The following is a 24,243-nucleotide window of genomic DNA, read 5'->3' as shown; positions in this document are numbered from 1 at the left end:
GAGTGGGGGGGCGACTAAAACCTCATGGGAAGGGGGGCGTTTCGGTCCGCCCTTCACGCCCTACCGAGGCCACCAGTTGCCCCCCACTAGCGGCTCTCCAGCACGGCCACGACTCCAGAGCACAGAAACCAATTTCTTAACTATCTGACTTTCAGTATAAATACTTCCAGGGTCAATAAGTAAAATAGCAGAAATCCAAAACCAACATTTAATTCTTGAACCCAGCTGTAGAAAGCAAATCACGTCACAATGCTTTTTCAGCATGTCTGATTTGGGGGGGGGGGGGTAAACTCTAAATTATAGTGGTGAATCTTTTATTGAAACAATGAATCTAATCAAAGCAGATAGAGTGTTAACTAGAATTCATCTGCCCCACAGGGACTGGGAGGGGTGGGGGGTGGGGTTTTATTGGGGTTCTTCATGGTAAAAAAAAAAGTATTGGTAAAGGGAAATGTGTTTGATATTTGCATGACTGAGACCTAAACCTGAAAGCTTTGTAACCTTTCCCAGGGTGATTCAATAAATAAAAAAAAATTAAAAAAAAAATTTCTTGGGTGAAAAGGGGTTGCTAGTGAAAAATTTAAGAATAACTTTTAAACTTGGTCCTAGAGAACCTCATTAGTTATTGTTTTATTTTGAGTTTTATGTTGTTGATCCTAATTCAGTGATTATATGGGTTCATTTGCTATATGAAAGGTGGACGAGAAGTTTTGGTGAAGATTAGTTTATAGCCTAACCCAAGTATTTTCTTTTCGGGCTACTTATCATTTGGATTAGCTTTTACTACATTTTCTTTCTCTTTATTCTTGGTTCCTTTTCCCTTCCCATACAGTATTTTCCCTATTCATTCTATGTCATTTCTTCTTTTCTTTTTCTAGGTAACTTCTCATTCTTTTTGTTTTGTTCACTTTTTGTTCTTTTATGGGGGCCACGCCCAATGGTGCTTGGGATCACTTCCAGTGGTGCCGGGGACTCTGTGGTGCTAGGGATCGTACCAGGTGCTCTTGCATGCATGTGTCTTAGATCTTTGAGCTGTCTCTTTAATTCTTTTTCCCTCCCAGTTCTGGTGATTGAACTCAGGGCCTCACATATGCAAGGAAAATGCTCCACACAAAATAAATAAATAAATACATAAATAAAGACAGAAAGAAATTAAAAAAAATGCTCCACCAATGAACTACATCCACAGTTCATGACTTCTCATTCTTCAAGACTAATCTCAAAATATCTCTGATATAGGGAGTCTTATAATTTTTCCCATTGTGGTCAAATATTTATACATATAGATAGATATTTTTAACTATTTAAAAGTACATATTTCGGTGATATTAATTACATTGACATGTTGTGCAACTATCACTTTCATTACCCTAAACCAAAACTTTGTACTTATTAAAGCAATAACCTCCCATTCATTTCCTCCTAAGTTTTTTTTTTTTATAAGATTTCGTTTACTTCCTGCCTCTGTGAATCTTCCTATTTAAAACAATCAGATGTGGTATTCTTGCCAGTGGTATCTCCTGGCAGGAGCCAGCTCAGTGGTGTTGGCCTGACTGGAGTTTGGACTTGGCGATATAGTACTGCTTGGGTCTGGTGGTGCAGAGGGTCACCAGGGCCCCTTGGTTTATCTTTTGAAACATACGTGGGCTGCTTCCATCTTTTGTCTGTTGTGAATAATGATGTACAAGTTTTATTTGAGTCTCTGGTTTTAACATTTGGGAGTATATTTACCTAGAGATTCAGTTGTTGGCTCTTAAGATACTTCTTTTTACCTTTTTGAAGAACCATCAAACTGAGAATCTTTTAAGCTCCACAAAATAGCTTTTCTTTCTTCTATGTGTTAAGTTAATATCTATCTATTTCAGCTGGTGTGTGTGTGTGTGTGTGTGTGTGTTTGTGTGTGTGACTGTCATCCCTCCACCCATTGTTTAATGAATTTGTAGTCTGTTTTCTTAGGAGAACAGACCTGTTATCTCATTCATTTGTGTACTCAATGTTTCCACTGTAGCCCGTGTCACACAAAAATCAAATAAATGATTGAATTGATGAATGATTGTGGGTTATTTCTAGGAAAAAAACAAGAACAAGAGCTTAAGATAATATATTTGTTTTAATTATTTTAAATTGATATTCTAAATTGATAAAATTTAAATTGATATATTTTAATTTAATAATCATTTTCTAGGAACTAGATAAATTCTTACAACATCATGCTTTTTTAAATGAAAGGAAAAAAGAGCTGTTACACAAAAGATGGGTTGATCATGTGGCAATTCCTCTTCAAAAGAAAATCATGGAAAAAGTTTCTTCACATAAGAAGATTATAAAAAGGAGACAAGAGGAATTAGAAAACTTTTTAAAATATGTAAATAAAAAGGTACTAAGAGATCACTTGGCTTTTTTTAAGTCAGCTTTAGCTAAGGTTATCTTTATTTATAATTATTCAAATAGTCTGTTCTTTCCTCTTTCCCTTAATATATGTAAAAAATCCATGTTTTATTATAGCAAATAATACTATTAAATACATTACATATAGAAAGGATGGAGAAAGAGGGTTAGGTTCGGATTTAAAATATGTAAATAGAACTATTTTCTTCTTTCACTCTTGTATAATTCAATACATCAATTAAAATTTGGCTCTACGCTCAGAATATATATATATATATAAATCCATATATATTTATGTGTGTATTCGAGATCTATGACTCAATTATTTTGGTTATTATTATTTTGGTTTTAGGGCCATACCCTGTTCAGGGCTTACTCCTGGCTCTGTGCTCAGGGATCAGTCCTGGTCATGTTCAGGAGACCAAAATTTGGTGCCAGGGATCAAACCTAGGTCAGCTGCATACAAGGCAAGTGCCTTAACTGATCTTTCTGGCCTATGGTTGTATTATTATTATTATTATTATTATTTTATTATTTTTGCTTTTTGGGTCACACCCAGAAATGCACAGGGGTTATTCCTGGCTCATGCACTCAGGAATTACTCCTGGCGGTGCTCGGGGGACCATATGGGATGCTGTCGAACCCGGGTCAGTTGCGTGCAAGGCAAACACCCTACCCGCTGTGCTATCGCTCCAGCCCCGGTTGTATTATTTTTTGGGGGGAGGGGGGTCACACCCAGCGATGCTCAGGGATTACCCCTGGCTCTGCACTAAGGAATTACACCTGGCGGTGCTATGCTCTGGGAACCATATGGGATGCTGGGATGAATTCTGAGCTGGGTGTAAGGCAAAAGTCGCCCTTCACCCCATCAACCCCCCTTTGTTGTATTCTTATGCTTCAGTTGCAAATGCAAATGGGAAGGGAAGACCAAATTAGAATTAAATTTAGTTTATTCAAGAAACAAATGTTAAAGTGATAGAATCCACTTAAAGTATGCAAAGTTTTCATGAAGACTGTTGGAATACTGACACATTTGGTCATTTAGGAAACAAAAATGTTGCTAGGGAGCTGAAAAGATAGTAGTAAGTCGCTTGCCTTGCACGCAGCTGACCCAGATTTCAGTGTTCCTCAGATCCCACCCAACTGCAACTGGAGGCCAGTTACACTAAGGGATTTACTGTGAACCTCCTCTGTGTAGTTTTATTCCCACTAAAATTATTTAACAATATTTTAACAAATACAATCAGAAAATGGAAAACAAATAAGACCTCTTAACTTTGAAAGTAGGACTTTAGCCAATTATCTCTGCAAATAATATGCCTGGATAATGTCACACTGGAGACAGTGAACAAATTTCCCTATAATCAGGCAGAGACTAGGTAAGCTCACAGGATGAAAGCAACTTCTTCCTGTATAGAGGCATCTGGGAAGTCATGATGGAAAGCCATCCTCTGTGTGCTTTTGTTTCCTTCCAATAGGGAGTCGCGTTTAGGGAACATTATGATCCAAAGGAGTATGATCCTTTTTCTAGGAAGAAAGAGGACCCCTCATTTCTGAAGGTAGGATAATTTATTTTTATTTGGTATTGTTGCATTATTTTGAGTAGCATTAATAGTAACTTACTGATTCCCTAAGAATGCAATAGTGTGTATGTATATGGGGGGAGGGTGTTGGTGCTGGGGATAGAACCCAGGGATTCATTATTTGAGGCATGTGCTGTATCACAGCACCACATCCCCAGCCCCACGCAATAACATCTCATAAATAGTTAAGTATATTCATATCTTAGAAATAACAACAAAAAATCCAAAGGCCAGAGTAAAGCTGACTTCCATAAAATTTGAAAATACTAAATAATAACTGGACAATAGGTAATGTTTAAAGATTCTGCAAACTTTTAAATTTGTTACAAAAGTAATTCTATATCATCAAAGATAATTGAGAAAAAAATTACAATTACACATACATTTCTTAGTTTTGCTCAGATTTTATATACTATTGCCTTTCCTTCCTTCCTTCCTTCCTTCCTTCCTTCCTTCCTTCCTTCCTTCCTTCCTTCCGTCCTTCCTGATTTTTGGGTTGGTCCTATATATATATTTTCAAGCACTGTCTCTCAAAACAGAAGCAAATCCAGCCTAAAGAGAGAAGGTAAACCAGTTAAGATTACCTTAAAAGAGAGGGAAGTAGGGGCCCAGGAGTAGATCAAAAGTTAGTGTGTGCTTTGCACGATGGAGAGCCTCACCCTCTTGTGGACCAACAAGCTCCCAGACACCACCAGGTGTGACTCAACAGCAAAAACAAAAAAGGGGATGGGGTAGGATGGTAGGGTTTATTTATTTTTTAAATAAGAACATGTCGTTTGATCATGCAGCCTTGGTGCAGTCCTTATATAACCTCCTGTAACTGACATGCAGTTTTCCTGTAGCCTGTGTTTTCCTATGTTTATACACCAGCAACAGACAGTTTTGTCAAGTGGCAAATTTTTGTCATTGAAAATGGTACAATATTTGTTTACAGTCTAAAATGGAAATGGTGGCATTCAAGAACTGCAAAGTGGACAGCTTTTATTCCCTGAAGTGTTTCTTGGTACTTTTTAAGTACTTCAGATATGTGAAATAGAGAAAATCTTGTGAATTAATCTGCTGGTAAAAATATACTTTGGTTATTTGGACAGGAACAGTATTCAGACAGGTAGCGAGTGAAGAGCCGAGCCAGTGTATTGATGAGTACTGACGGCAGGTTCTTCAGGTGTTCAGGTCTGACCTTGTCTGGGCCGGGTGCTGTTTGCTTCTTTACTGACAAAATGGCGTGTCGGATTTCGGAAGGGAGAACGTTGGGAACGACATACCCATCCTGTGGAATTTGGTATGTCGGCAAGTGGACATGGCTATCGAAGAGATTTGAGTAGAAGTCATGGATAATCTTCTCCATTGCCGTTCTGGAGGATGTGATGGATCCATCAGGACGTCGGAGGGCAGTCATCTTGGTCTTATAGTTGGCGAAGGACAGGCGGGCCTTACGAATACTTTTCCCGGCTTCTGCCGCATCTACCAGTACTTCTGCTCTTCTCTCTTTGAGGTCTTCCTTGATCGCATCTCTGCACTGCTTTGCAAGCTCGGACGTTAGCTTGCGGTTGCCTGAGGCATGTGCCAAACCATGCTGGCGAATTAGCTCAAGAGTTTTCGAAGATAGGCGAATTTTTGTGGCTATCTCTCTCTTGGCATTCCTCGCACATTCATGGAGGTGCTGAACCAGTCGATCGTATTCCTCGTCAATGTTGTCAACAATGGCATCTTCCCATGTTGCCGCAATAGTACCGAAGAGTTCCCAGTTGGTGGTCGTTCTGGGAGTTCTCTTTTTGAACTTTGCAGCCCTTTCTCCCCGCTCTGTGAAGTAGAATTTTGCACGAAGGAGACGGTGGTCCGATCCCGTTCGAAATTTTGGGACAACAGCGACATCAGTCAGGCAAAACCGTCGATTGAATATGATGTGGTCTATTTCGTTGTGGAATCGTCCACCGGGAGACTCCCATGTCCATCGTTTAGATTCTGCCTTCTGGAACTGTGAGTTACCATGAATGGTCTTGGTCGACATGATGAACTCAGACAGTCTCTCACCCTGTTCGTTCCATTCTAGGCCATGGGTTCCGATGTGAAGTTCTTCAGCTGATCTTCTCGGTCCTATCTTGGCATTAAAATCACCCACAATGATCTTGTAGAAGGTGTGGTCTTCTTTATAGAACTTCTCTAGCTCCATGTAGAACTTCTCGATTTCTCTTTCATCATAATGAGTTGTTGGTGCGTAGACAACGAAGATAGAAACTGCAGGCAGTGAGCCACATCTATTCAAATGTAAACGTCTGATTCGGGTTGTTAGGCATTCAAATGAATCAATGCTCTTGGCCAAGTTTGTGTTGACAAGGACACCGACGCCTCCAACACCTCTTTTATCGCATGTTCTGAGGAACAATTCTTCTCCAGTGTCGAAAACGGCATGGTGAGATTCGTGTCTTCTTGTCTCGGTCAGACCAATGATGTCGTACTTGATCATTCGCGCTTGTACCATCAGGTCCTCGATGGATGCATCTGATGCTAGCGTACGTGCATTGAAAGTACAGACGATCATTTTTGTCTTCCTTCGTTGTGGCAGCCTAGGTCGGCCTTGAGATTTTGTCGGCCTCTCCTTTCTCATCCTTCTCAGTGCTTCCATGTCGGTGAAGCCTTCAGGGTCAGGTGAATGAGACCAGTTGTAGTTACTGGTCAAGAAGGGAGACATCCATGACATTGGCAACTATCGCCCGATCTGCCTATTGTCTGTCATCTACAAGTTGTTCACTCGAGTCATCCTGAATAGGATTGGCAGAACACTAGATGAAGGACAACCATGTGAGCAAGCAGGGTTCCGCAAAGGATTCAGCACCATCGACCATATCCACAGGATAACCAAATTCATTGAGGTTTCTCGGGAGTTCAAGATGCCGCTCTGCTTAACGTTCATTGATTTAAAGAAGGCCTTTGATTCTGTTGAGACGGAAGCGGTCATTGAAGCCCTAGCCAATCAGGGCATTCAAGCCCAATACATCAGGATCCTCCGTGAGCTGTATTGCGGATTCACTACCAGGATCTCACCATTCTACAAAGAAGTGATCGTTGATGTCAAGAGAGGGGTGCGGCAGGGTGATACCATTTCACCAAAACTCTTCAGTGCCACCCTCGAGAACATCATGCGACGACTGGAATGGGAAGGAATGGGAGTGAAGATAGATGGTCGGCAACTACACCACCTCCGCTTTGCTGATGACATTGTTTTAATAACACCAAACATCAGCCAAGCGGCACAAATGCTGGCCGACTTTGACCGTGAGTGTGGAAAGGTAGGACTACAGCTGAATCTTACGAAGACAATGTTTATGAGAAACAGCCTTGTTCCTGACGCCCCATTCGCTCTCAATGGAACGACCATCTCCGAATGCAACAGCTATGTGTACCTAGGTCGAGAGGTCAACATGACAAATGACCTGGCACCCGAGCTGCGCAGGAGGAAGAGAGCGGCTTGGAACGCCTTCAAGAACGTCGAAGAAATAGCTAAGAGGACGAAGAACCTCCGGCTCCAGGCACATCTCTTTGATTCCACTGTTCTTCCTGCATTAACATATGCCTCAGAGACCTGGGCCCTACGCAAACAAGATGAGAACGCCATTCAGGTCTCCCAAAGAAGAATAGAAAGAGCTATGCTTGGAATATCACATTTCACTCAAATGAGAGAACGAATCCGGAGTTCTGACATCCGTCGACGATCAAGGATCAGGGACGCTGTCTCATATGCCAAGGTGTCGAAAATCAGATGGGCTGGTCACGTAATGAGATTTAAAGACGACCGTTGGACTAGAGCTGTTACTGATTGGATTCCACGGGATGTCAAGAGACCGCGTGGCCGCCCACCTACCAGATGGTCGGACTTCTTTGTCAAGGTCATGAACGATCGGTTTGAGGCCCTCCATGTTCCCGGAGCGAAGAGATGCCATTGGGCTACACTAGCACGCGACAGGGACAAATGGAGACGTTACTGGCGCCCGCTCGAGCAAATCGACGACTAACGGGAAGTTAAGTGATTAAGTGATTTGGACAGGACCTGCTAGCAGTGCTTGGGAGGTCTGGGACCCTGCTGGGGATTCTTGGTCGGTTGAGCAGGCTGTCAGCTCAGCCCCAGGCAGGAAGATGTGGCCTTGTCAGGCCAAGGGATGCCTGGGCCACCCTGTGGATATTGGGGGCCTTCAGGGTCACACCCAGCAGGGTCTGAGGACCATGCGATGCTGTACTGGCTACTAGCACCTAGCTGATGATTTTATTTTTTTATCATTGTAGGAGTACTGCTATTTATTCAGCCACTGATTAGGCTGACTGAATGGGGCATGAAATCAACCTTTTTTAAAAAATTTTTTATAATTTTATTTATTGAATCACTGTGAGAGCAGCTACAAAGCTTTCGGGTTTAAGTCTTGGTCATACAATGAAACACCCATACCTTCACCATTGCCCATTCTCCATCACCAAAACCCCCAGTATACCCCTATCCCACATCCTCCCCCTACCTGTGGGGCAGATGATTTTCACAGTACTCTCTCTCTACTTTGATTACATTCAATATTTTGACACATGACCCACCATTATTATTTGGGATTTTACCCCAACACTCAGATATGCCAAAAAGGCAACGGTGGACAATTTGTTTTCTATTGCTGGTTATCAATAACATATGATGTTGCGCGGCTGCAGCAGTGACCACACGATTTTGGAATTCTGAAATTTTAACAAATCTGGAGGGATTTCTGCCAAAACCCGCTGGGTTTCGAGATTTGTTCCTGAGTCTCTGGAATCATGGCCGTTTAACAGTTTGATCAGGAGCCAGAGAGGCCGTTTGTGGGCGGCAACTCGGAGTCTCGTTGGGACAGGGAGGAAAGGGCTGGCTCCACCCCCATCCAGTAAAGGTCTCGTGTGTCTCGTTACTGTGGGCCCAAACCTGACTGTCCAGTGGCCTCTGGAGGATGGCGGCCACTGGGCCACCAGGGGGAACAGGCCGAGACACGAAACCTATTCCCACCTGGGGTGGCCTAGCGCCGGTAACCTACGGCAGGGACCAGACGCAGTTCTGCCAAAAGCCGCTGGATTTCGAGATTTGTTTCTGAGTCTCTGGGAATCATGGCCGTTAAGCTGCTTGATCAGGAGCCAGAGAGGCCGTTTGTGGGCGGTGACTCGGTTCCACACCCATTTCATAAGGCCCCGCGTGTCTTGTCACTGTGGGCCCAAACCTGACTGTCCAGTGGCCTTAGGTGAATGGCGGCCACCGAGCCACCAAGGGGGAGCAGGCGGAGGGACAGCACCCATTCCCCCCTGGGGTGGCCCCACAACATAACCTACCGCGGGGTCCAGATGCATTTCTGCCAAAAGCCGCTGGGTTTTGAGATTTGTTTCTGAGTCTCTGGGATCAGGAGCCAGAGAGGCTGTTTGTGGGCGATGACTTGGGGTCTTGTTGGTATGGGGAGGTAAGGGCTGGCTCCACTCCCATCCCATGAGGCCCCACGTGTCTCATCACTGTGGGCCCAAACCTGACTGTCCTCTGGAGGATTGCAACCACTAGGCCGCCAGGGGGAACAGGCCAAGGCACAAAACCTATTCCCACCTGGGGTGGCCTGGTGCTGGTAACTTATTGCAGGGACAGGACACATTTCTGCCAAAAGCTGTTGGGTTTCAAGATTTGTTTCAGAGTCTCTGGGATCATGGCCATTAAGCAGTTCGATCAGGAACCAGAGAGGCCATGCCTCCAATTACATAGCTGATCCGGAGGTGGTTTGTGGGTGTGTCTCCTACATACCTAACTATTGGCCATTTACTTTCTTGGTAAACTTTGCCCCAAGTTTTTGGGGTCTGGCCAAAGGCACAGTGGCAATTTTGGGGTATCTGGAAGTCTGAAGGCGCCATCAGGCTGCTGATGCACTTGCCTCACAGGTACAGATTGACCTGCTGGCGGCACCATACCCCCTCCTAGGAGATGATTTTTAATGAATATTTTCAGAAATTTTTTAAAATTAGGGAATTTCATTTCTAAGCACACATGTTTTAGGTTATAAAAGAATTAAGAACTTAGCAGTTTGAGATGACTCATGGTATAACCAAATTATCAGGTTAAAGTTTCAACATCTAATATAATGTGAACAATTTCTGTTTATAAAAACAATGTTTTTCTAATTTAAAAACAAATCTAGAAGCTGGGGAGAGGGCTTAAAGGGTTGGAGCACATGCTATGCAGGTGGGAACCCCAGAACACAGGTGTGACCCACCTCACCTCTGCCCCAGCCCCACGAGATATGGCCCAGAAAATCCAAACCAACCAAACAAAACTCCCCACAAAAGTTAAAATCAAGGGGGTTTCTTTAGGTTTACTTGATAGAAGTTTCTGTAAGTTGTATTTTAGAATTTCTTTTTTATGTTTATTGAGCTACAAAGGCCATTAGCACACAAGCTAACCATGCCTCTTTGGTTGGCAAGCCTTGCTAAGACCGAGAGTGTGCCATACCTAGTGATGTGATCAGCTGTGTAATGGTTAGATTGCCATTAGTGACAGGAAACTGTAGTCTTGATTTTTCTGGTGTATGAACCAACCGGTGCTTCCAGACAAGAGAAAGGGGCTTACAGCCTAGTCCTCAGAGAAGTACTTTTCTTGTAGGTCACCATGCCACCATTCCGTGACCCTCTGAAAAAGGCACAATTTGACAGAGATGATGGAAAGAGAACTCTCCTTCAGTGTGAGACCGGTACTGTCTCTAGGTGTTGGGGATTTCCTAAGCCAAGAGCAATGGGAGTTGCGCTCAACGGTGTTAATTTTAGGTCCTTAACTTTCTTGCAGGAAAAATATATTCAATGAAAGAATTTAAAGAGGTAGAGGAGGCCATGCGTCTCTCCAGGTTACCGAAACTCTCTAGGTCACGGTGCTCACTGACTCCCTGTGACTGGTGTAAAATATCTGCATGCTACATAGAGAGTGAGCTCTGTCAGCGGAGCAGGTAATGGTGCTGCAGTTGAATTAGAGATTCTCTTAGAATTTGAAAACTTGGCAGTGTTGAAAATGTTGTTATACCTGTTATTTAAGATTTCAGTTTTCAACTGTGATTTTTGTCATTTTTCTGTTTTGGACATTTATCTTTTCCTTAAAACTAAGGTTTTGTTTTGTTTTGTTTTGACATCACACTGTTGTAAAGGGTGTTCACTTAAGCACACCAATACATTCATGGCAGGAGAACAAGAAGGAGCTAGGTGAGGCCAGCACCTAAGCCCTGGACAAAGCTCTGGGGTCCAAGAGCCTGTTGCTCTTGGGCATTACTGCAAACTCATCATTACTTTGCTTCATGCTCAAGTAATGCAGGGGTGTGCACACACATGGTGTATCTTATCAGAATGGTTACAAGGAGTTTCCTAAAAGCAGCATTTTCTTAGCCTGGAACAGGGAAATTCACCCCAAATGCATACAGCATGGGCATCCTTTTAAAACTTTGTACCCACAAGTAAAATCATCTCTTTAAAGAACATACTATAAATCAATTATAAAAACAAAAATGCGCATTATAAATTTCCATTGTAACAACACCTACATCAGAGGCTACTCCCGGTTTTGTGCTCAGGGATTGCTTCTTGCAGTGCTGTGGGGACCATGAGGGACTGGGGATGGAATCGGACCTGAGTGTGGAGCATGCACTGAGCCAGTTGAGCTGCTTCCCCTCCCCTCCCCTCCCCTCTCCCTTGTTCCTGTTTTTTGAGCCACACCCAAGACTGCTTAGGTTTTACTCTTAGTCCTAGCTCTGTGCTCAGGTATCATTCCTGGAGAGTTTAGGGGCCTTATGGGTGCCTTATGAGCCTTATTGAGTCTGCCATATGCCAGCCCTACCCATTGTACAATCACTCCGGCCACTCCAGCCCCTATTTTGAAGATTTTCTTCATCATTGGTTTTCTTTAACTGGACTATAATAAAGTGTAGGTTCCCCCCCCCCCCTTCTTTCTGTTTATGTTATTTAAGGGTTATCCAAGATTCTTTTACTTGTGGTTGAGTGTCTCATAAATTTGGAGGAAAACTTGGGCTATTTTCACTTTAAATATTTCTATGTTTCATTCTTCCTATTTTTTCCTTGTGAGTCTTCAATGATATGTATGTGAGAGCATTAAATATTGTCTGTTCCATATTTTGGTTGCTGTTGTTTTGGTTTCTGGGCCAGACCCCGTGGTGCTCAGGACTCTAGAGCCACACATCTGCCTGGGGATGTGCGTAGTGGAGAGCACTCACCTTGTATCTGTGAGGCCCGGGGCTGATCCTTGGTGCTGTCACGGAAGAAAAACATATAGAAACCCAGAAAATTCAGCGCCTTGCACACGTGAAGCCTGTGTTCTACCACAGAACCACATCCACAGCTGTGCTTCTCTGTGCATTAGCTTCTTCCTCAGAAGAAAACCTGCTTAGTGGATTTATTTATTTGTTTATTTATTTATTTTATTTAGTGAAACACCATGAGGTACAATTGTAGACTTACAAATTTTTGTGCTTGGATTTCAATTATACAATGATCAAATACCCATCCCTCCATCAGTGCCCATTTTCCACCACCACGGGTCCCAGTATCCCTCCCACCCCCCAACCCCCCACCCCACCCTGCCTCTGTGGCAGGGCATTCCTCTCTGTTCTCTCTCTCCTTTTGGGTGTTGTGGTTTGAAAAAGAGGTATTGAGTGGCAATCATGTTCAGTCTATAGTCTACTTTCAGCATGCATCTTCCATCCTGGAGGATCCTCCCAACACCCTTTATTTGGTGCTCCCTTCTCTCTCTGAGCTGCCTTTTGCCCTAGCATGTGTGGCTGGCCTCCAAGCCATGGAGCAAACCTCCTGGTACTAATCTCGGCCACACTTGGGTGTTAGTCTCCTATTTTGTTACTTTATGTTACCCAGATGGATGCAATCTTTCTATGTCTGTCCCTCTCTTTCTGACTCATTTAGCTTAACATGATACTTTCCATGTAGTACCTGCTTAGTGAATTGAGAGATAATTACTAATTGCTAGGAGCGATAGCACAGCGGGTAGGGCGTTTGCCTTGCACGCAGCCAACATGGCCGACCCGAGTTCGATTCCTCCGCCCCTCTCAGAGAGCCCGGCAAGCTACTGAGAGTATCTCGCCCGAACGGCAAAGCCTGGCAAGCTACCCGTGATGTATTCAGTATGCCAAACACAGTAACAATAAGTCTCACGAAGGAGACATTACTGGGCCTGCTCGAGCAAATCGATGAACAATGGGAGGACTGTGACCGTGACCGTGACCTTATGGTAAGTGCACTTTTGCCTAAAATAGGGACTCTTTCCTTACACAAAGAATTTGTTTCTGTTTCTGCCTCTCTGGCGTTCGGTCCCTATTTCAGCTCCTTCAAAGATCTAGGCTTAGGTTGGAGAGATGGTACAGGGGTAAGGCCGTTGCCTTGCATACAGTCAGGCTGTTTGATCCCTGCCACTGTATATGGTCGGCCGACGCTGTATATGTCTCTGATACTGTATATGAGCTCTACTAGGTATGGCACAAAAATACAAATAACAACAAAACAAAGGTGACAGTCTCTCCAATTTAGTGTTTCCACTTGATCAGCTTCACATCCTCTTAAGGCCTAAGTGGCATCTATTTTCAGCATCTTTTACTTCTGCCAGCCCCTATGGCCCAGCCTCCCACAGTTCTGGCCCCTGCCACTTTTGTGCTTGGATTCTTTCAGGGGAAAAGCACTTTCCAGTAGTGCTCGATCGGACACATTGCTTTGGCTTCTTTTTACACCTCAGCGCTAGGGAATGGTTTACATTTTGCTTAGCATTTTCTTGTACTCAGTAAATAGTAACTTAACCGGCAGTTCTTGTGTGCGCAGGAAGAGTGCTAGTTTTTAGTAATGGTACTCAGAACAGCACACCATGCACATAGTTAGCGTTTAAGAATGATTGCTCCATAAAAGAGAGCTGCCATTGCTTTCAAAACACCCTCACACATGTTATCTTGTTAAAGGTTACGAGTAAGAAAGGATATTAATAGAAGTACTTGTGATCTGAGACACTGCCCAAGTGATTCTAGTTTTCCGAAATCTCAGGAAGAGGAAACAGCATTCATGTCCAGGTAAACGTGCTCCTATTTCATTCGCGATGCTCCCTTGGAACTTGCTTATGGCTCTGCTTGGGCTTGGCGTCCAGCAGGTCCCCCCCGAGGTGGGCTGGGACACAACAGTCCTTGGCTTTTTTGACTTATTTTTTTTGCTGCCACATCTACTGGTTCTTGGGGCTGTCCCCAGCTCACCACTATGCTCAGTGGTGGGTCCTTGTGAAGTGTGGAGGACCATGTAATGCCTGGGATTGAACCCAACCCTCCTTCATGAAAACCATATGCTCTCTCCATGGATCTAGCTCTCTGGCTCATGGCTTTTTAAATTACATTTTATTGTTTTGGAGTTTTGTTTTTTGGGTTTTGGGCCACACCCAGCGGTGCTTAGTGATCACTCTTGGCGGGGTTGGGGACCACCTGGGATGCTGGGGATTGAACCTGGATTAGCCGTGTACAAGGTAAGCACCCTACCCACTGCTCAATTTCTCTAGCTCCTCCACCCCCTTTTTTTTTTTGTTGTTTGGGCGCCACACCTGTAAATTATCAGGGGTTACTCCTAGCTCTTTTCTCATGAATTGGTGGGTTCGGGGGACCATATGGTAAGCTGGGGATCAAACCTGGGTCAGCCATGTGCAAGGCAAACGCCTTACCTGCTGTAGAATCCAATCCTTCCAGCCCCACTTTTTAAATTTTAAAGAACAAAATGCCAACTGATTCAGAAATTATAAGCTCATAAAAATGGTTAGTAACTCACATTAAAGTTAAATATTAGGGACTGGACTAGTTTTGGTGGTACTAGCTGTCCAGTATTCTACCCTGAGTCAGGAGGTTAGACATTAAGTGAGACATGATACTAAGCCTATACAAAAACACTGTCACAGTGATCCAATTACAGAATTTAAGGGAATAGTCGCATAATTTATTATCCAATAAAAGTTATGCTATTCTTCATATTGCTAGATGGAGGGAATGTAAAGTAGTTTAACAACTTTGGAAAATGGTTGGACAGTTTCTTAAAGTGTTAACATGAAATTACCGTGTAATCCATTCAGCACCTTAGCTCTTACATTTCTACCAAAAAAATAATGAGGGCTATTTAGGGGCTGGAGAGATAGTACCGTGGATAGGGCACTTGCCCTGCACATGGCCCTCCCTGGTTTGATTCCCAGCCCCAGTGTAACCCCCTTGGGCCTGAGGAGTGATCCCTGAGCGCAGCGTCAGGTGTGACCCAGAACAAAACAAAAAAAAAAAGAAAAAAGAGGGAAATAGGTATTTGTGTCTACGCAGACTTGTACATGCGTGTTTACGGCAGCATTACTCAAAACAACCTAAAAGTGGAAACAATGCAGATGTTCATCAGCTAAGAAATGGTTAAACTAAGTGTGGGGTATCCATACAGTGGAATGTTATTTGGCAACTACAGGAAGTGCTGATAAATCCTGCAGAGTGGGCAAACTTCAAAACCATATAATTAGTGACAGAAGACAACCACAAGAGAATATATAGTACCACTGTATCTCTCTGGGCTGTCAGGAAGGCTAATCTTGAGAGATAGGATGCAGTGGTTGGTTGCTCAGTGCTGTGACCAGGATTGGGGGCAATTGTAGTTAGATTGTGGTGCTGACTGCCTAGCTCTGTAAATATGTTTAAAGTAGTTGATTTAGACACTTCAAATAAAATCATTTAATAATTTGTGAACTCTAGGAGACCTTTTTTTAAAAAAAATCACTTAATCACTTAACTTCCCGTTAGTCGTCGATTTGCTCGAGCGGGCGCCAGTAACGTCTCCATTTGTTCCTGTCGTGTGCTAGTGTAGCCCAATGGCATCTGTTCGCTCCGGGAACATGAAGGGCCTCAAACCGATAGTTCATGATCTTGATGAAGAAGTCTGACCATCTGGTAGGTGGGCGGCCCCGCGGTCTTTTGACATCCCGTGGAATCCAGTCGGTAACAGCTCTAGTCCAGCCGTCATCTTTAAATCTCATTACGTGACCAGCCCCTCTGATTTTCGACACCTTGGCAAATGAGACAGCGTCCCTGATTCTTGATCGTCGATGGATGTCAGAACTCCGGAATCTTTCTCTCATTTGAGTGAAACGTGATATTCCAAGCATAGCTCTTTTTATTCTTCTTTGGGAGACCTGAATAGTGTTCTCATCTTGTTTGCGTAGGGCCCAGGTCTCTGAGGCATATGTTAATGCAGGAAGAACAGTGGAATCAAAGAGATGTGCCCGGAGCCGGAGGTTCTTCGTCCTCTTAGCTATTTCTTTGATGTTCTTGAAGGCGTTCCAAGCCGCTCTCTTCCTCCTGCGCAGCTCGGGTGCCAGGTCATTTGTCATGTTGACCTCTCGACCTAGGTACACATAGCTGTTGCATTGGCAGATGGTCGTTCCATTGAGAGTGAATGGGGTGTCAGGAACGAGGCTGTTTCTCATAAACATTGTCTTCGTAAGATTCATCTGTAGTCCTACCTTTCCACACTCACGGTCAAAGTCGGCCAGCATTTGTGCCGCTTGGCTGATGTTTGGTGTTATTAAAACAATGTCATCAGCAAAGCGGAGGTGGTGTAGTTGCCGACCATCTATCTTCACTCCCATTCCTTCCCATTCCAGTCATTGCATGATGTTCTCGAGGGTGGCGCTGAAGAGTTTCGGTGAAATGGTATTACCCTGCTGCACCCCTCTCTTGACATCAACAATCACTTCTTTGTAGAATGGTGAGATCCTGGTAGTGAATCCGCAATACAGCTCACGGAGGATCCTGATGTATTGGGCTTGAATGCCCTGATTTGCTAGGGCTTCGATGACCGCTTCTGTCTCAACAGAATCAAAGGCCTTCTTTAAATCAATGAACGTTAAACAGAGCAGCATCTTGAACTCCCGAGAAACCTCAATAAGCTTGGTTATCGTGTGGATATGGTTGATGGTGCTGAATCCTTTGTGGAACACTGCTTGCTCGCATGGTTGTCCTTCATCTAGTGTTCTGCCAATCCTATTTAGGATGACTCGAGTGAACAACTTGTAGATAACAGACAATAGGCAGATCGGGCGATAGTTGCCAATGTCATGGATGTCTCCCTTCTTGAACAGTAGTACGGTCCTTCTGGTTTTCCATTGGGACGGAACCTTGCATTCAGACAGGTAGCAAGTGAAGAGCCGAGCCAGTGTATTGATGAGTACTGATGGCAGGTTCTTCAGGTGTTCAGGTCTGACCTTGTCTGGGCCGGGTGCTGTTTGTTTCTTTACCGACGAAATGGCGTGTCGGATTTCGGAAGGGAGAACGTTGGGAATGACATATCCATCCTGTGGAATTTGGTATGTTGGCAAGTGGACATGGCTATCGAAGAGATTTGAGTAGAAGTCATGGATAATCTTCTCCATTGCCGTTCTGGAGGATGTGATGGGTCCATCAGGACGTCGGAGGGCAGTCATCTTGGTCTTGCAGTTGGCGAAGGACAGGCGGGTGTTACGAATACTTTTCCCGGCTTCTGCCACATCTACCAGTACTTCTGCTCTTCTCTCTTTGAGGTCTTCCTTGATCGCATCTCTGCACTGCTTTGCGAGCTCGGACGTTAGCTTGCGGTTGCCTGAGGCATGCGCCAAACCACGCTGTCGAATAAGCTCAAGAGTTTTCGAAGATAGGCGATTTTTTGTGGCTATCTCTCTCTTGGCATTCCTCGCACATTCATGGAGGTGCTGAACCAGTCGATCGTATTCCTCATCAATGTTGTCAACAATGGCATCTTCCCATGTTGCCGCAATAGTACCAAAGAGTTCCCAGTTGGTGGTCATTCTGGGAGTTCTCTTTTTGAACTTTGCAGCCCTTTCTCCCTGCTCTGTGAAGTAGAATTTTGCACGAAGGAGACGATGGTCCGATCCCGTTCGAAATTTTGGGACAACAGTGACATCAGTCAGGCAAAACCATCGATTGAATATGATGTGGTCTATTTCGTTGTGGTATCATCCACCGGGAGACTCCCATGTCCATCGTTTAGATTCTGCCTTCTGGAACTGTGAGTTACCATGAATGGTCTTGGTCGACATGATGAACTCAGACAGTCTCTCACCCTGTTCGTTCCATTCTAGGCCATGGGTCCCGATGTGAAGTTCTTCAGCTGATCTTCTCGGTCCTATCTTGGCATTAAAATCTCCCACAATGATCTTGTAGAAGGTGTGGTCTTCTTTATAGAACTTCTCTAGCTCCATGTAGAACTTCTCGATTTCTCTTTCATCATCATGAGATGTTGGTGCGTAGACAACGAAGATAGAAACTGCAGGCAGTGAGCCACATCTATTCAAATGTAAACGTCCGATTCGGGTTGTTAGGCATTCGAATGAATCAATGCTCTTGGCCAAGTTTGTGTTGACAAGGACACCGACGCCTCCAACACCTCTTTTATCGCATGTTCTGAGGAACAGTTCTTCTCCAGTGTCGAAAACGGCATGGTGAGATTGGTGCCTTCTTGTCTTGGTCAGACCAATGATGTCGTACTTGATCATTCGCTCTTGTTCCATCAGGTCCTCGATGGATGCATCTGATGCTAGCGTACGTGCATTGAAAGTACAGACGATCATTTTTGTCTTCCTTCGTTGTGGCAGCCTAGGTCGGCCTTGAGATTTTGTCGGCCTCTCCTTTCTCATCCTTCTCAGTGCTGCCATGTCAGTGAAGCCTTCAGGGTCAGGTGAATGAGACCAGTTGTAGTTACTGGTTTTGGCATATCGAATACACAACAGATAGCTTGCCAGGCTCTTCTGTGCAGGCGGAATACTCTCGGTAGCTTGCCAGTCTTTCTGAGAGGGATAGAGGCTTTTGGGGCGACCTCTAATCACCCTTTTAGGTGTTACCATATTTGAACCCTTTCAAATATGGTACGACAATCCCGGAAGATGGGTATTGGGTATTTAGTGTCTTGTGATGTGTCGCGCGGCCGCTTTGCGGCCGCGCGGGTCCAGAAAGCGGCCTGGAGTGTGGCGACGGCTGGGTAGTGGAAGTAGTGTCGAGAGTGGAAGTCTGCCAGTGGGGTATTTATCTGGGTAGGGTGGGTCTCCTGTGCGCAATTCGATCCCTGGGTGGTTGATGGAAGCAGACAGGGCAGGGTAGGGTGGGGCTCCTGATTAGAATCCCTATATCACCTGTGGTGGTGGGAGCAGGCAGAGAAGCTCTGTCCCTGGGTCCACCGAGCCTGGAGTCCAAGGTCTCAGAGAGTTCCACTTATCTTGTTCTGTGGGTCTTCAGTCGTGCGTGGGTCTCGGCCGGAGCTGCCACGCGGGTCCGGAAAGCGTCCTGGAGTGTGGCGACGGCTGGGTAGTGGAAGTAGTGTCCACTTTTTTTTTAAAAAAAAAAAAAAGAAGAACCTAACAAGTGGCTGGAGGGATAGTACAGCGGGTAGGGCATTTGCCATGTACTGGTTGACTCAGGTTTGATTCCCAGCATCCCATATGGTCCCCCGAGCACCACCAGGAGTAATTCCTGAGTTCATTGCCAGGTGTGACCCAAAAAGCAAAAAAAAAAAAAAAAAAAAGAACCTAACAAGGTAGAAGAAAAATGAACTTCCATGATGTTGTTTAAGGGGTAGGCTACAACATTCTGTTTCTTAAGAGTCAACCCCAGTCATTTCCCTTTCCCTGTTCTGAATTGGCTCAGTCACTGGTGAGTAAATAGTGTGGCAGAGCCAGAGGGATTTTTTGAGATACTTGAGGTTAGCACAGCCTGTGGAGACTGCATGAGTTGACAGCATCCCCAGGGAGCCAGCATTTTAAAGCAGAAATAAGGCTGTTAGAGATAGTGCCAGTGGCACTGGCCCTTGTGGACTTTCTGGTGTTCTGAAATATGGCTTAAGATTTTACAGCTTTGTCTTTTGAAAGAAGACTCAAACTGAGATGTTCAAGGAGTATTGAACTGTGGTAGTTAGAAAGAACAAGTCAGAATCATTCTTGTACACTAGGTCCCAGAGGAGTAAATTCCTGTAAACCCATAACTGCCGACACAACACTGACCTGTTTGGGGTAGGTTTGGGGGGAATCCAAAACATAATAGTATTTAATTTCCAGACTTGGTATAAAAGGAGGAATTTAATCCTCAGATGTCCCCTCAGTAAAGCACAACCATGTTGTCAAAGGGCTTCTATTTTAGAGTAGAGGCTTAAGTCAGTGAGCTCCTTGAAGACGGAGGAGGGATATTGGATTAGGGAGGCACCCTGCTTCCTGTATGGTAGGGGAGTTGTCTTCCCACGAAAGGTACAATGGACAGCTCCGTGATGAGGCTCTTTGATCAGAAGAGGCCTTACTCAGAGATATGATTAAGAAGCAGAAATATCAAATACGGGGATGGGAGGGGCAGGAAATACATATGGGGGGGGGAAGAACATTGGCCTGGAGGAGACATAGGGGTGCAGTGGGGGTCATGGACACTTGGCGGGGTGGGCAGGAACTTTGTACATCAGTACCAGAGACTTGAACTATTGTAACTATCAGCTATAACAATGTAAGAATGAAAATGTTTTTTAAAAGCATCAGCAAATTCAGACATATTACTAGAACAAGGGAAAAGTATTTATTTAGTTCCTTTAAATTTCATGTATAGAACTCATCAACTTCAAATTTAAATAAAATATCAAAGGCTACAATCGAGTTGATAGTTAAGAGAAATCCACCCCCCGACCCCCACCCCTTTCCACACACACATGCACACACACACACACACACACACACACACACACACACACACACTCCCTTTTCTGGTTTCTTCTTACAGAAACAGAGGGCTTTCCTTCCTGGAGGAAATGCGTCTTCGCTCTCAGGAGGGCAAGAAACCAAGCGCCAGAGAGGCTGTGTCTGGGGCGCACCTGCCTTCCGGGAGCCTGGAGCAGCAGGACACGGTGAGAGGGGGTGCTGAGGAATGCCACAGTCTGAGCAGGTGGCACTGTGCGCCCCTGAAAAAGGCAGGAAGGGAGCACGGGCAATAGTTACCCTCCGGCACTGCAGAGGAGGCCGCCCCTGGAGGGGGCACTGTCCCTGCGCCCTACTGAGCCTCTGCTCTGCTTCTGCCCTGTGTCGCCACACTCGCGGCCATTCACCACGGAGCACACTGAGCTGCACCCCAGGTTTCATTCCTTTTAACTCAGCCAAGAGAGGGTCCATATACTAACCGCTTAAAGTAGTAAAATTTAAGAAGGAAAACAGAAGCCCCCAAATTAAAATTGGAAATGTAGAGAGATCTGGAGGTTCACACGGGAAGGAGAGCACAGATCCCACATCCTCGGGCATCTGACACTCCCTGTCAGCCTCTCCACACACCTGCTACCCCTCAGCATCAGGCCTGGTGGTCAGTGCTCAGGCCTGAGGCTGTGGAGCTCCCAGGGCCCTGCAGTGCCAGCGCTACCAGGACCACACCTGGCCGTGCTCAGGGCCTGCAGGGCACCATGATGCTGGGCTTGGAACTTGGGTGCCACTGCTCAGCCCCAAGGGATCCTTGAATGGAAACGTTGTATGTCTAACACCGTTTGCTGCCATGTTGAACATCTTCCCCAGTGCTTGCTTTCATCCTTAACATTTTAACTCTTGAGTTAGGCTGTGTTCGCCAGGCAGGATAAATAAAACAAAACAAAACAAAACAAAATTTTGTGATAAAACAAAATTATGGAAACGCTGGTCTTGAGACCTGACTGCTTTGAGGAGGGAGACAAATGCACACCATGACAGGAGCTTGTAATAAGTGTAATGAGGAAAACTCGACAGGTGGCATGGAGTGGGGGGCAGAGCTGCCCCAACAAGAAAGGACAGCAAGGGGAAAAAATTAAGTTGCTTTATAATCATGCCCTCCAAGCCTTCCTTACATAGTGTTACATGGTTACATGTGTCTTGAGTTTCACTTGCCCCAAACAGGATTATTCCTTCTATTAGCACTTCTGCATCTCTTTTTGACATTAAAAAAAAAATTTTGGTTTTTTTTTTTTTTTTTGGTTTGGAGTTCCCTCCAGTTTTCCCTACTGCAGTGACTAGCACTATAGCTCAGCACTCCCTCTGCATGGCCCATTCCCTTTCCTCGCGAGACCTCTTCCCAGTGTCTCTTCAGAGCAGCTCTCTCTGCTCTGGCTACTTAAAACCCTCCTGCTTGGTGCCTGGCAGCTGAGAGGCTCCTCAGGGAGGGAGGCAGGACAGCCCGTCCCAAGAGGTGAGGGAGGGCCCCCACACGGAGACGAAGAGGCTGGACGAGGAGGCTGAAGCTCGGACGCTCCCTGGGTGCACGGACTCTGGAAGGAGGTCAGCTGCCTTCTCTGCCTTTCCTCCTTCTCGGAAGTGAGAAGCACTGGCGAATGGCAGAAGGAGAAGGCAGAGACTTAGAGGTTTAGGGAGAGAAGGGGAAAAAGAAATCTGGAACTTAGCTCAGTATAAGTCAGCACTCTAGACAGACCGAATCTAGTCTCAGAGCCAGTGGCTGGGGACCCTCAAGTCTGCCTCCTGCGCCCCTGTGTGCCTGCATCCCTGCAGCTATCTGAATCCAGGTGGGGCCAGGAGAGGGGCCGCAGGGGGCCAGGGAAGGACCTGCCAACAAGGGGAGTCATCCAGCCCTGGCAGGAATTGACTTCCAGGGGATCATAGAGCAGGGCCGAGCTCAGTCTGTTCTTACTCCTCTAACATACCTACCTCTCCTTTCCGTCTCTCCTAGGTGTTAGTGCGCCAGAAGCACCTCCCTGATATCTGACAGAGAGAGCAAGCTGCAGCAGATACACCCATTTCTTGTAGGAACCATAAGGCGGGGTGCGAAGGCTTTCAAGAACTGATGTGTGTCTAAGAACACAGTCCATAATAAACTCTACTTAAGTGGGGAGGAGGTTCAGTGTCTGTGTGATAATTAACAACAGTGCCATGTACTGACGGTGGCTGCAAATATATTTCCCCCAGAAGTTAACAAATCCTGCCTGACACACTCATAAAAGGCAGATTGATCAGTGCCTGCCGGGTGGGTTGCCCGTTTCAGTTCATTTAGTCTCTCTCCAAAACCGGTGCGCTCCTTCCCTCAGACATGCCTACGTACTCTCGTGGTTTTCCAAAGGTCTTCAGAAAATAGCAAAGTTCATTCTGAGTTTGACTGTGCACTTGCTGATTCTGTCTGCCACTCTCTGGTCATCTTGAATTTGACACCTGGACACAGGAAGACAGCAGGTCCCAGAGCCTACGAGAACAGAATTGTTCCTGAGGCATTGGGGATACTTGAGAGTTGTTTGAAAGCGTTTGCTGGAGTCACAGCTTTTCCTTCTCTTCTCTGCATTAAACACTCCCGCCACACGCCCTCCCCATCCCAGTCAGCACTCTGGCTTCCACGGAAAGACAGTGGTGTGTCAGTTAACCTGCAGTTACACTCACAAGACTGCATTTTGAACTTGACGCCCACACACAGGATGGAATTTGTTCTGGACACTCACCTCATGGCCAGTCCTGTTTAGTCAATACCATCAAATATTTAGCAAGGCGGCCAAACAGGTTGTCTGCAAATATGCTACCACTTTGTCATAAGGATTTATTTCGAATTAAAGGCAGCAGATGAAACTAGCAGATGAAAAAAAAACACTGAACTTTTTTTTTTTTTTTATTAGTGAAGCACCATGAGGTACAGTTGTAGATTTACAAATCTTTGTGCTTGGGTTTCGGTCATACAATGATCAAATACCCATCCCTCCACCAGTGCCCATTTTCCACAACCATGGATAATATCCCCCCTCCATCCCCCCCCCCCCCCCGCCTCTGTGGCAGGGCATTCCCTTTTGTTCTCTCTCTCCTTTTGGGTGTTGTGGTCTGCAAAAGAGGCATTGAGTGGCAAACATGTTCAGTCCATAGTCTACTTTCAACATGCATCTCCCCTCCTGGGAGGATCCTCCAAACACCCTTTATTTGGTGCTCCCTTCTCTATCTGAACTGCCCTTTCCCCTAGAATACCCGGCTGGCCTCTAAGCTATGGAGTAATCCTCCTGGTGTTGATCTCAGCTATTCTTGGGTATTAATCTAATATTTTGTTACTTTATATCCCCCAGATGAATGCAATCTTTCTATGTCTATCCCTCTCTTTCTGACTCATTTCGCTTAGCATGATACTTTCCATATTGTACCACTTGTATGTAAATTTCATGACTTCATCTTTTCTAAGAGCTACATAGTACTCCATTGTGTAGATATATCAAAGTTTCTTTAACC

General features: G+C 45.1%; 1 protein-coding gene across 1 annotated transcript in view; it reads left to right on the top strand.

The window, feature by feature from the left end:
* LOC130034571 (protein FAM228B-like) overlaps positions 1 to 22,756 on the top strand; it is a 31,749-nt gene extending 8,993 nt beyond the window's left edge. The window contains exons 4-9 of the mRNA XM_056126188.1: positions 3,867 to 3,947; positions 10,612 to 10,699; positions 10,792 to 10,948; positions 13,964 to 14,071; positions 20,807 to 20,930; positions 22,721 to 22,756. Coding sequence (XP_055982163.1) covers positions 3,867 to 3,947; positions 10,612 to 10,699; positions 10,792 to 10,948; positions 13,964 to 14,071; positions 20,807 to 20,930; positions 22,721 to 22,756 — 594 coding nt within the window. The remainder of the gene's footprint in view (positions 1 to 3,866; positions 3,948 to 10,611; positions 10,700 to 10,791; positions 10,949 to 13,963; positions 14,072 to 20,806; positions 20,931 to 22,720) is intronic.
* Positions 22,757 to 24,243: the final 1,487 nt, after the last annotated feature.

This window comes from Sorex fumeus, unplaced genomic scaffold (assembly GCF_029834395.1).
Source record: "Sorex fumeus unplaced genomic scaffold, SorFum_2.1 ptg000006l, whole genome shotgun sequence".
Taxonomy (NCBI): domain Eukaryota; kingdom Metazoa; phylum Chordata; class Mammalia; order Eulipotyphla; family Soricidae; genus Sorex; species Sorex fumeus.
This window is presented reverse-complemented; position numbering and strand designations above follow the sequence as displayed.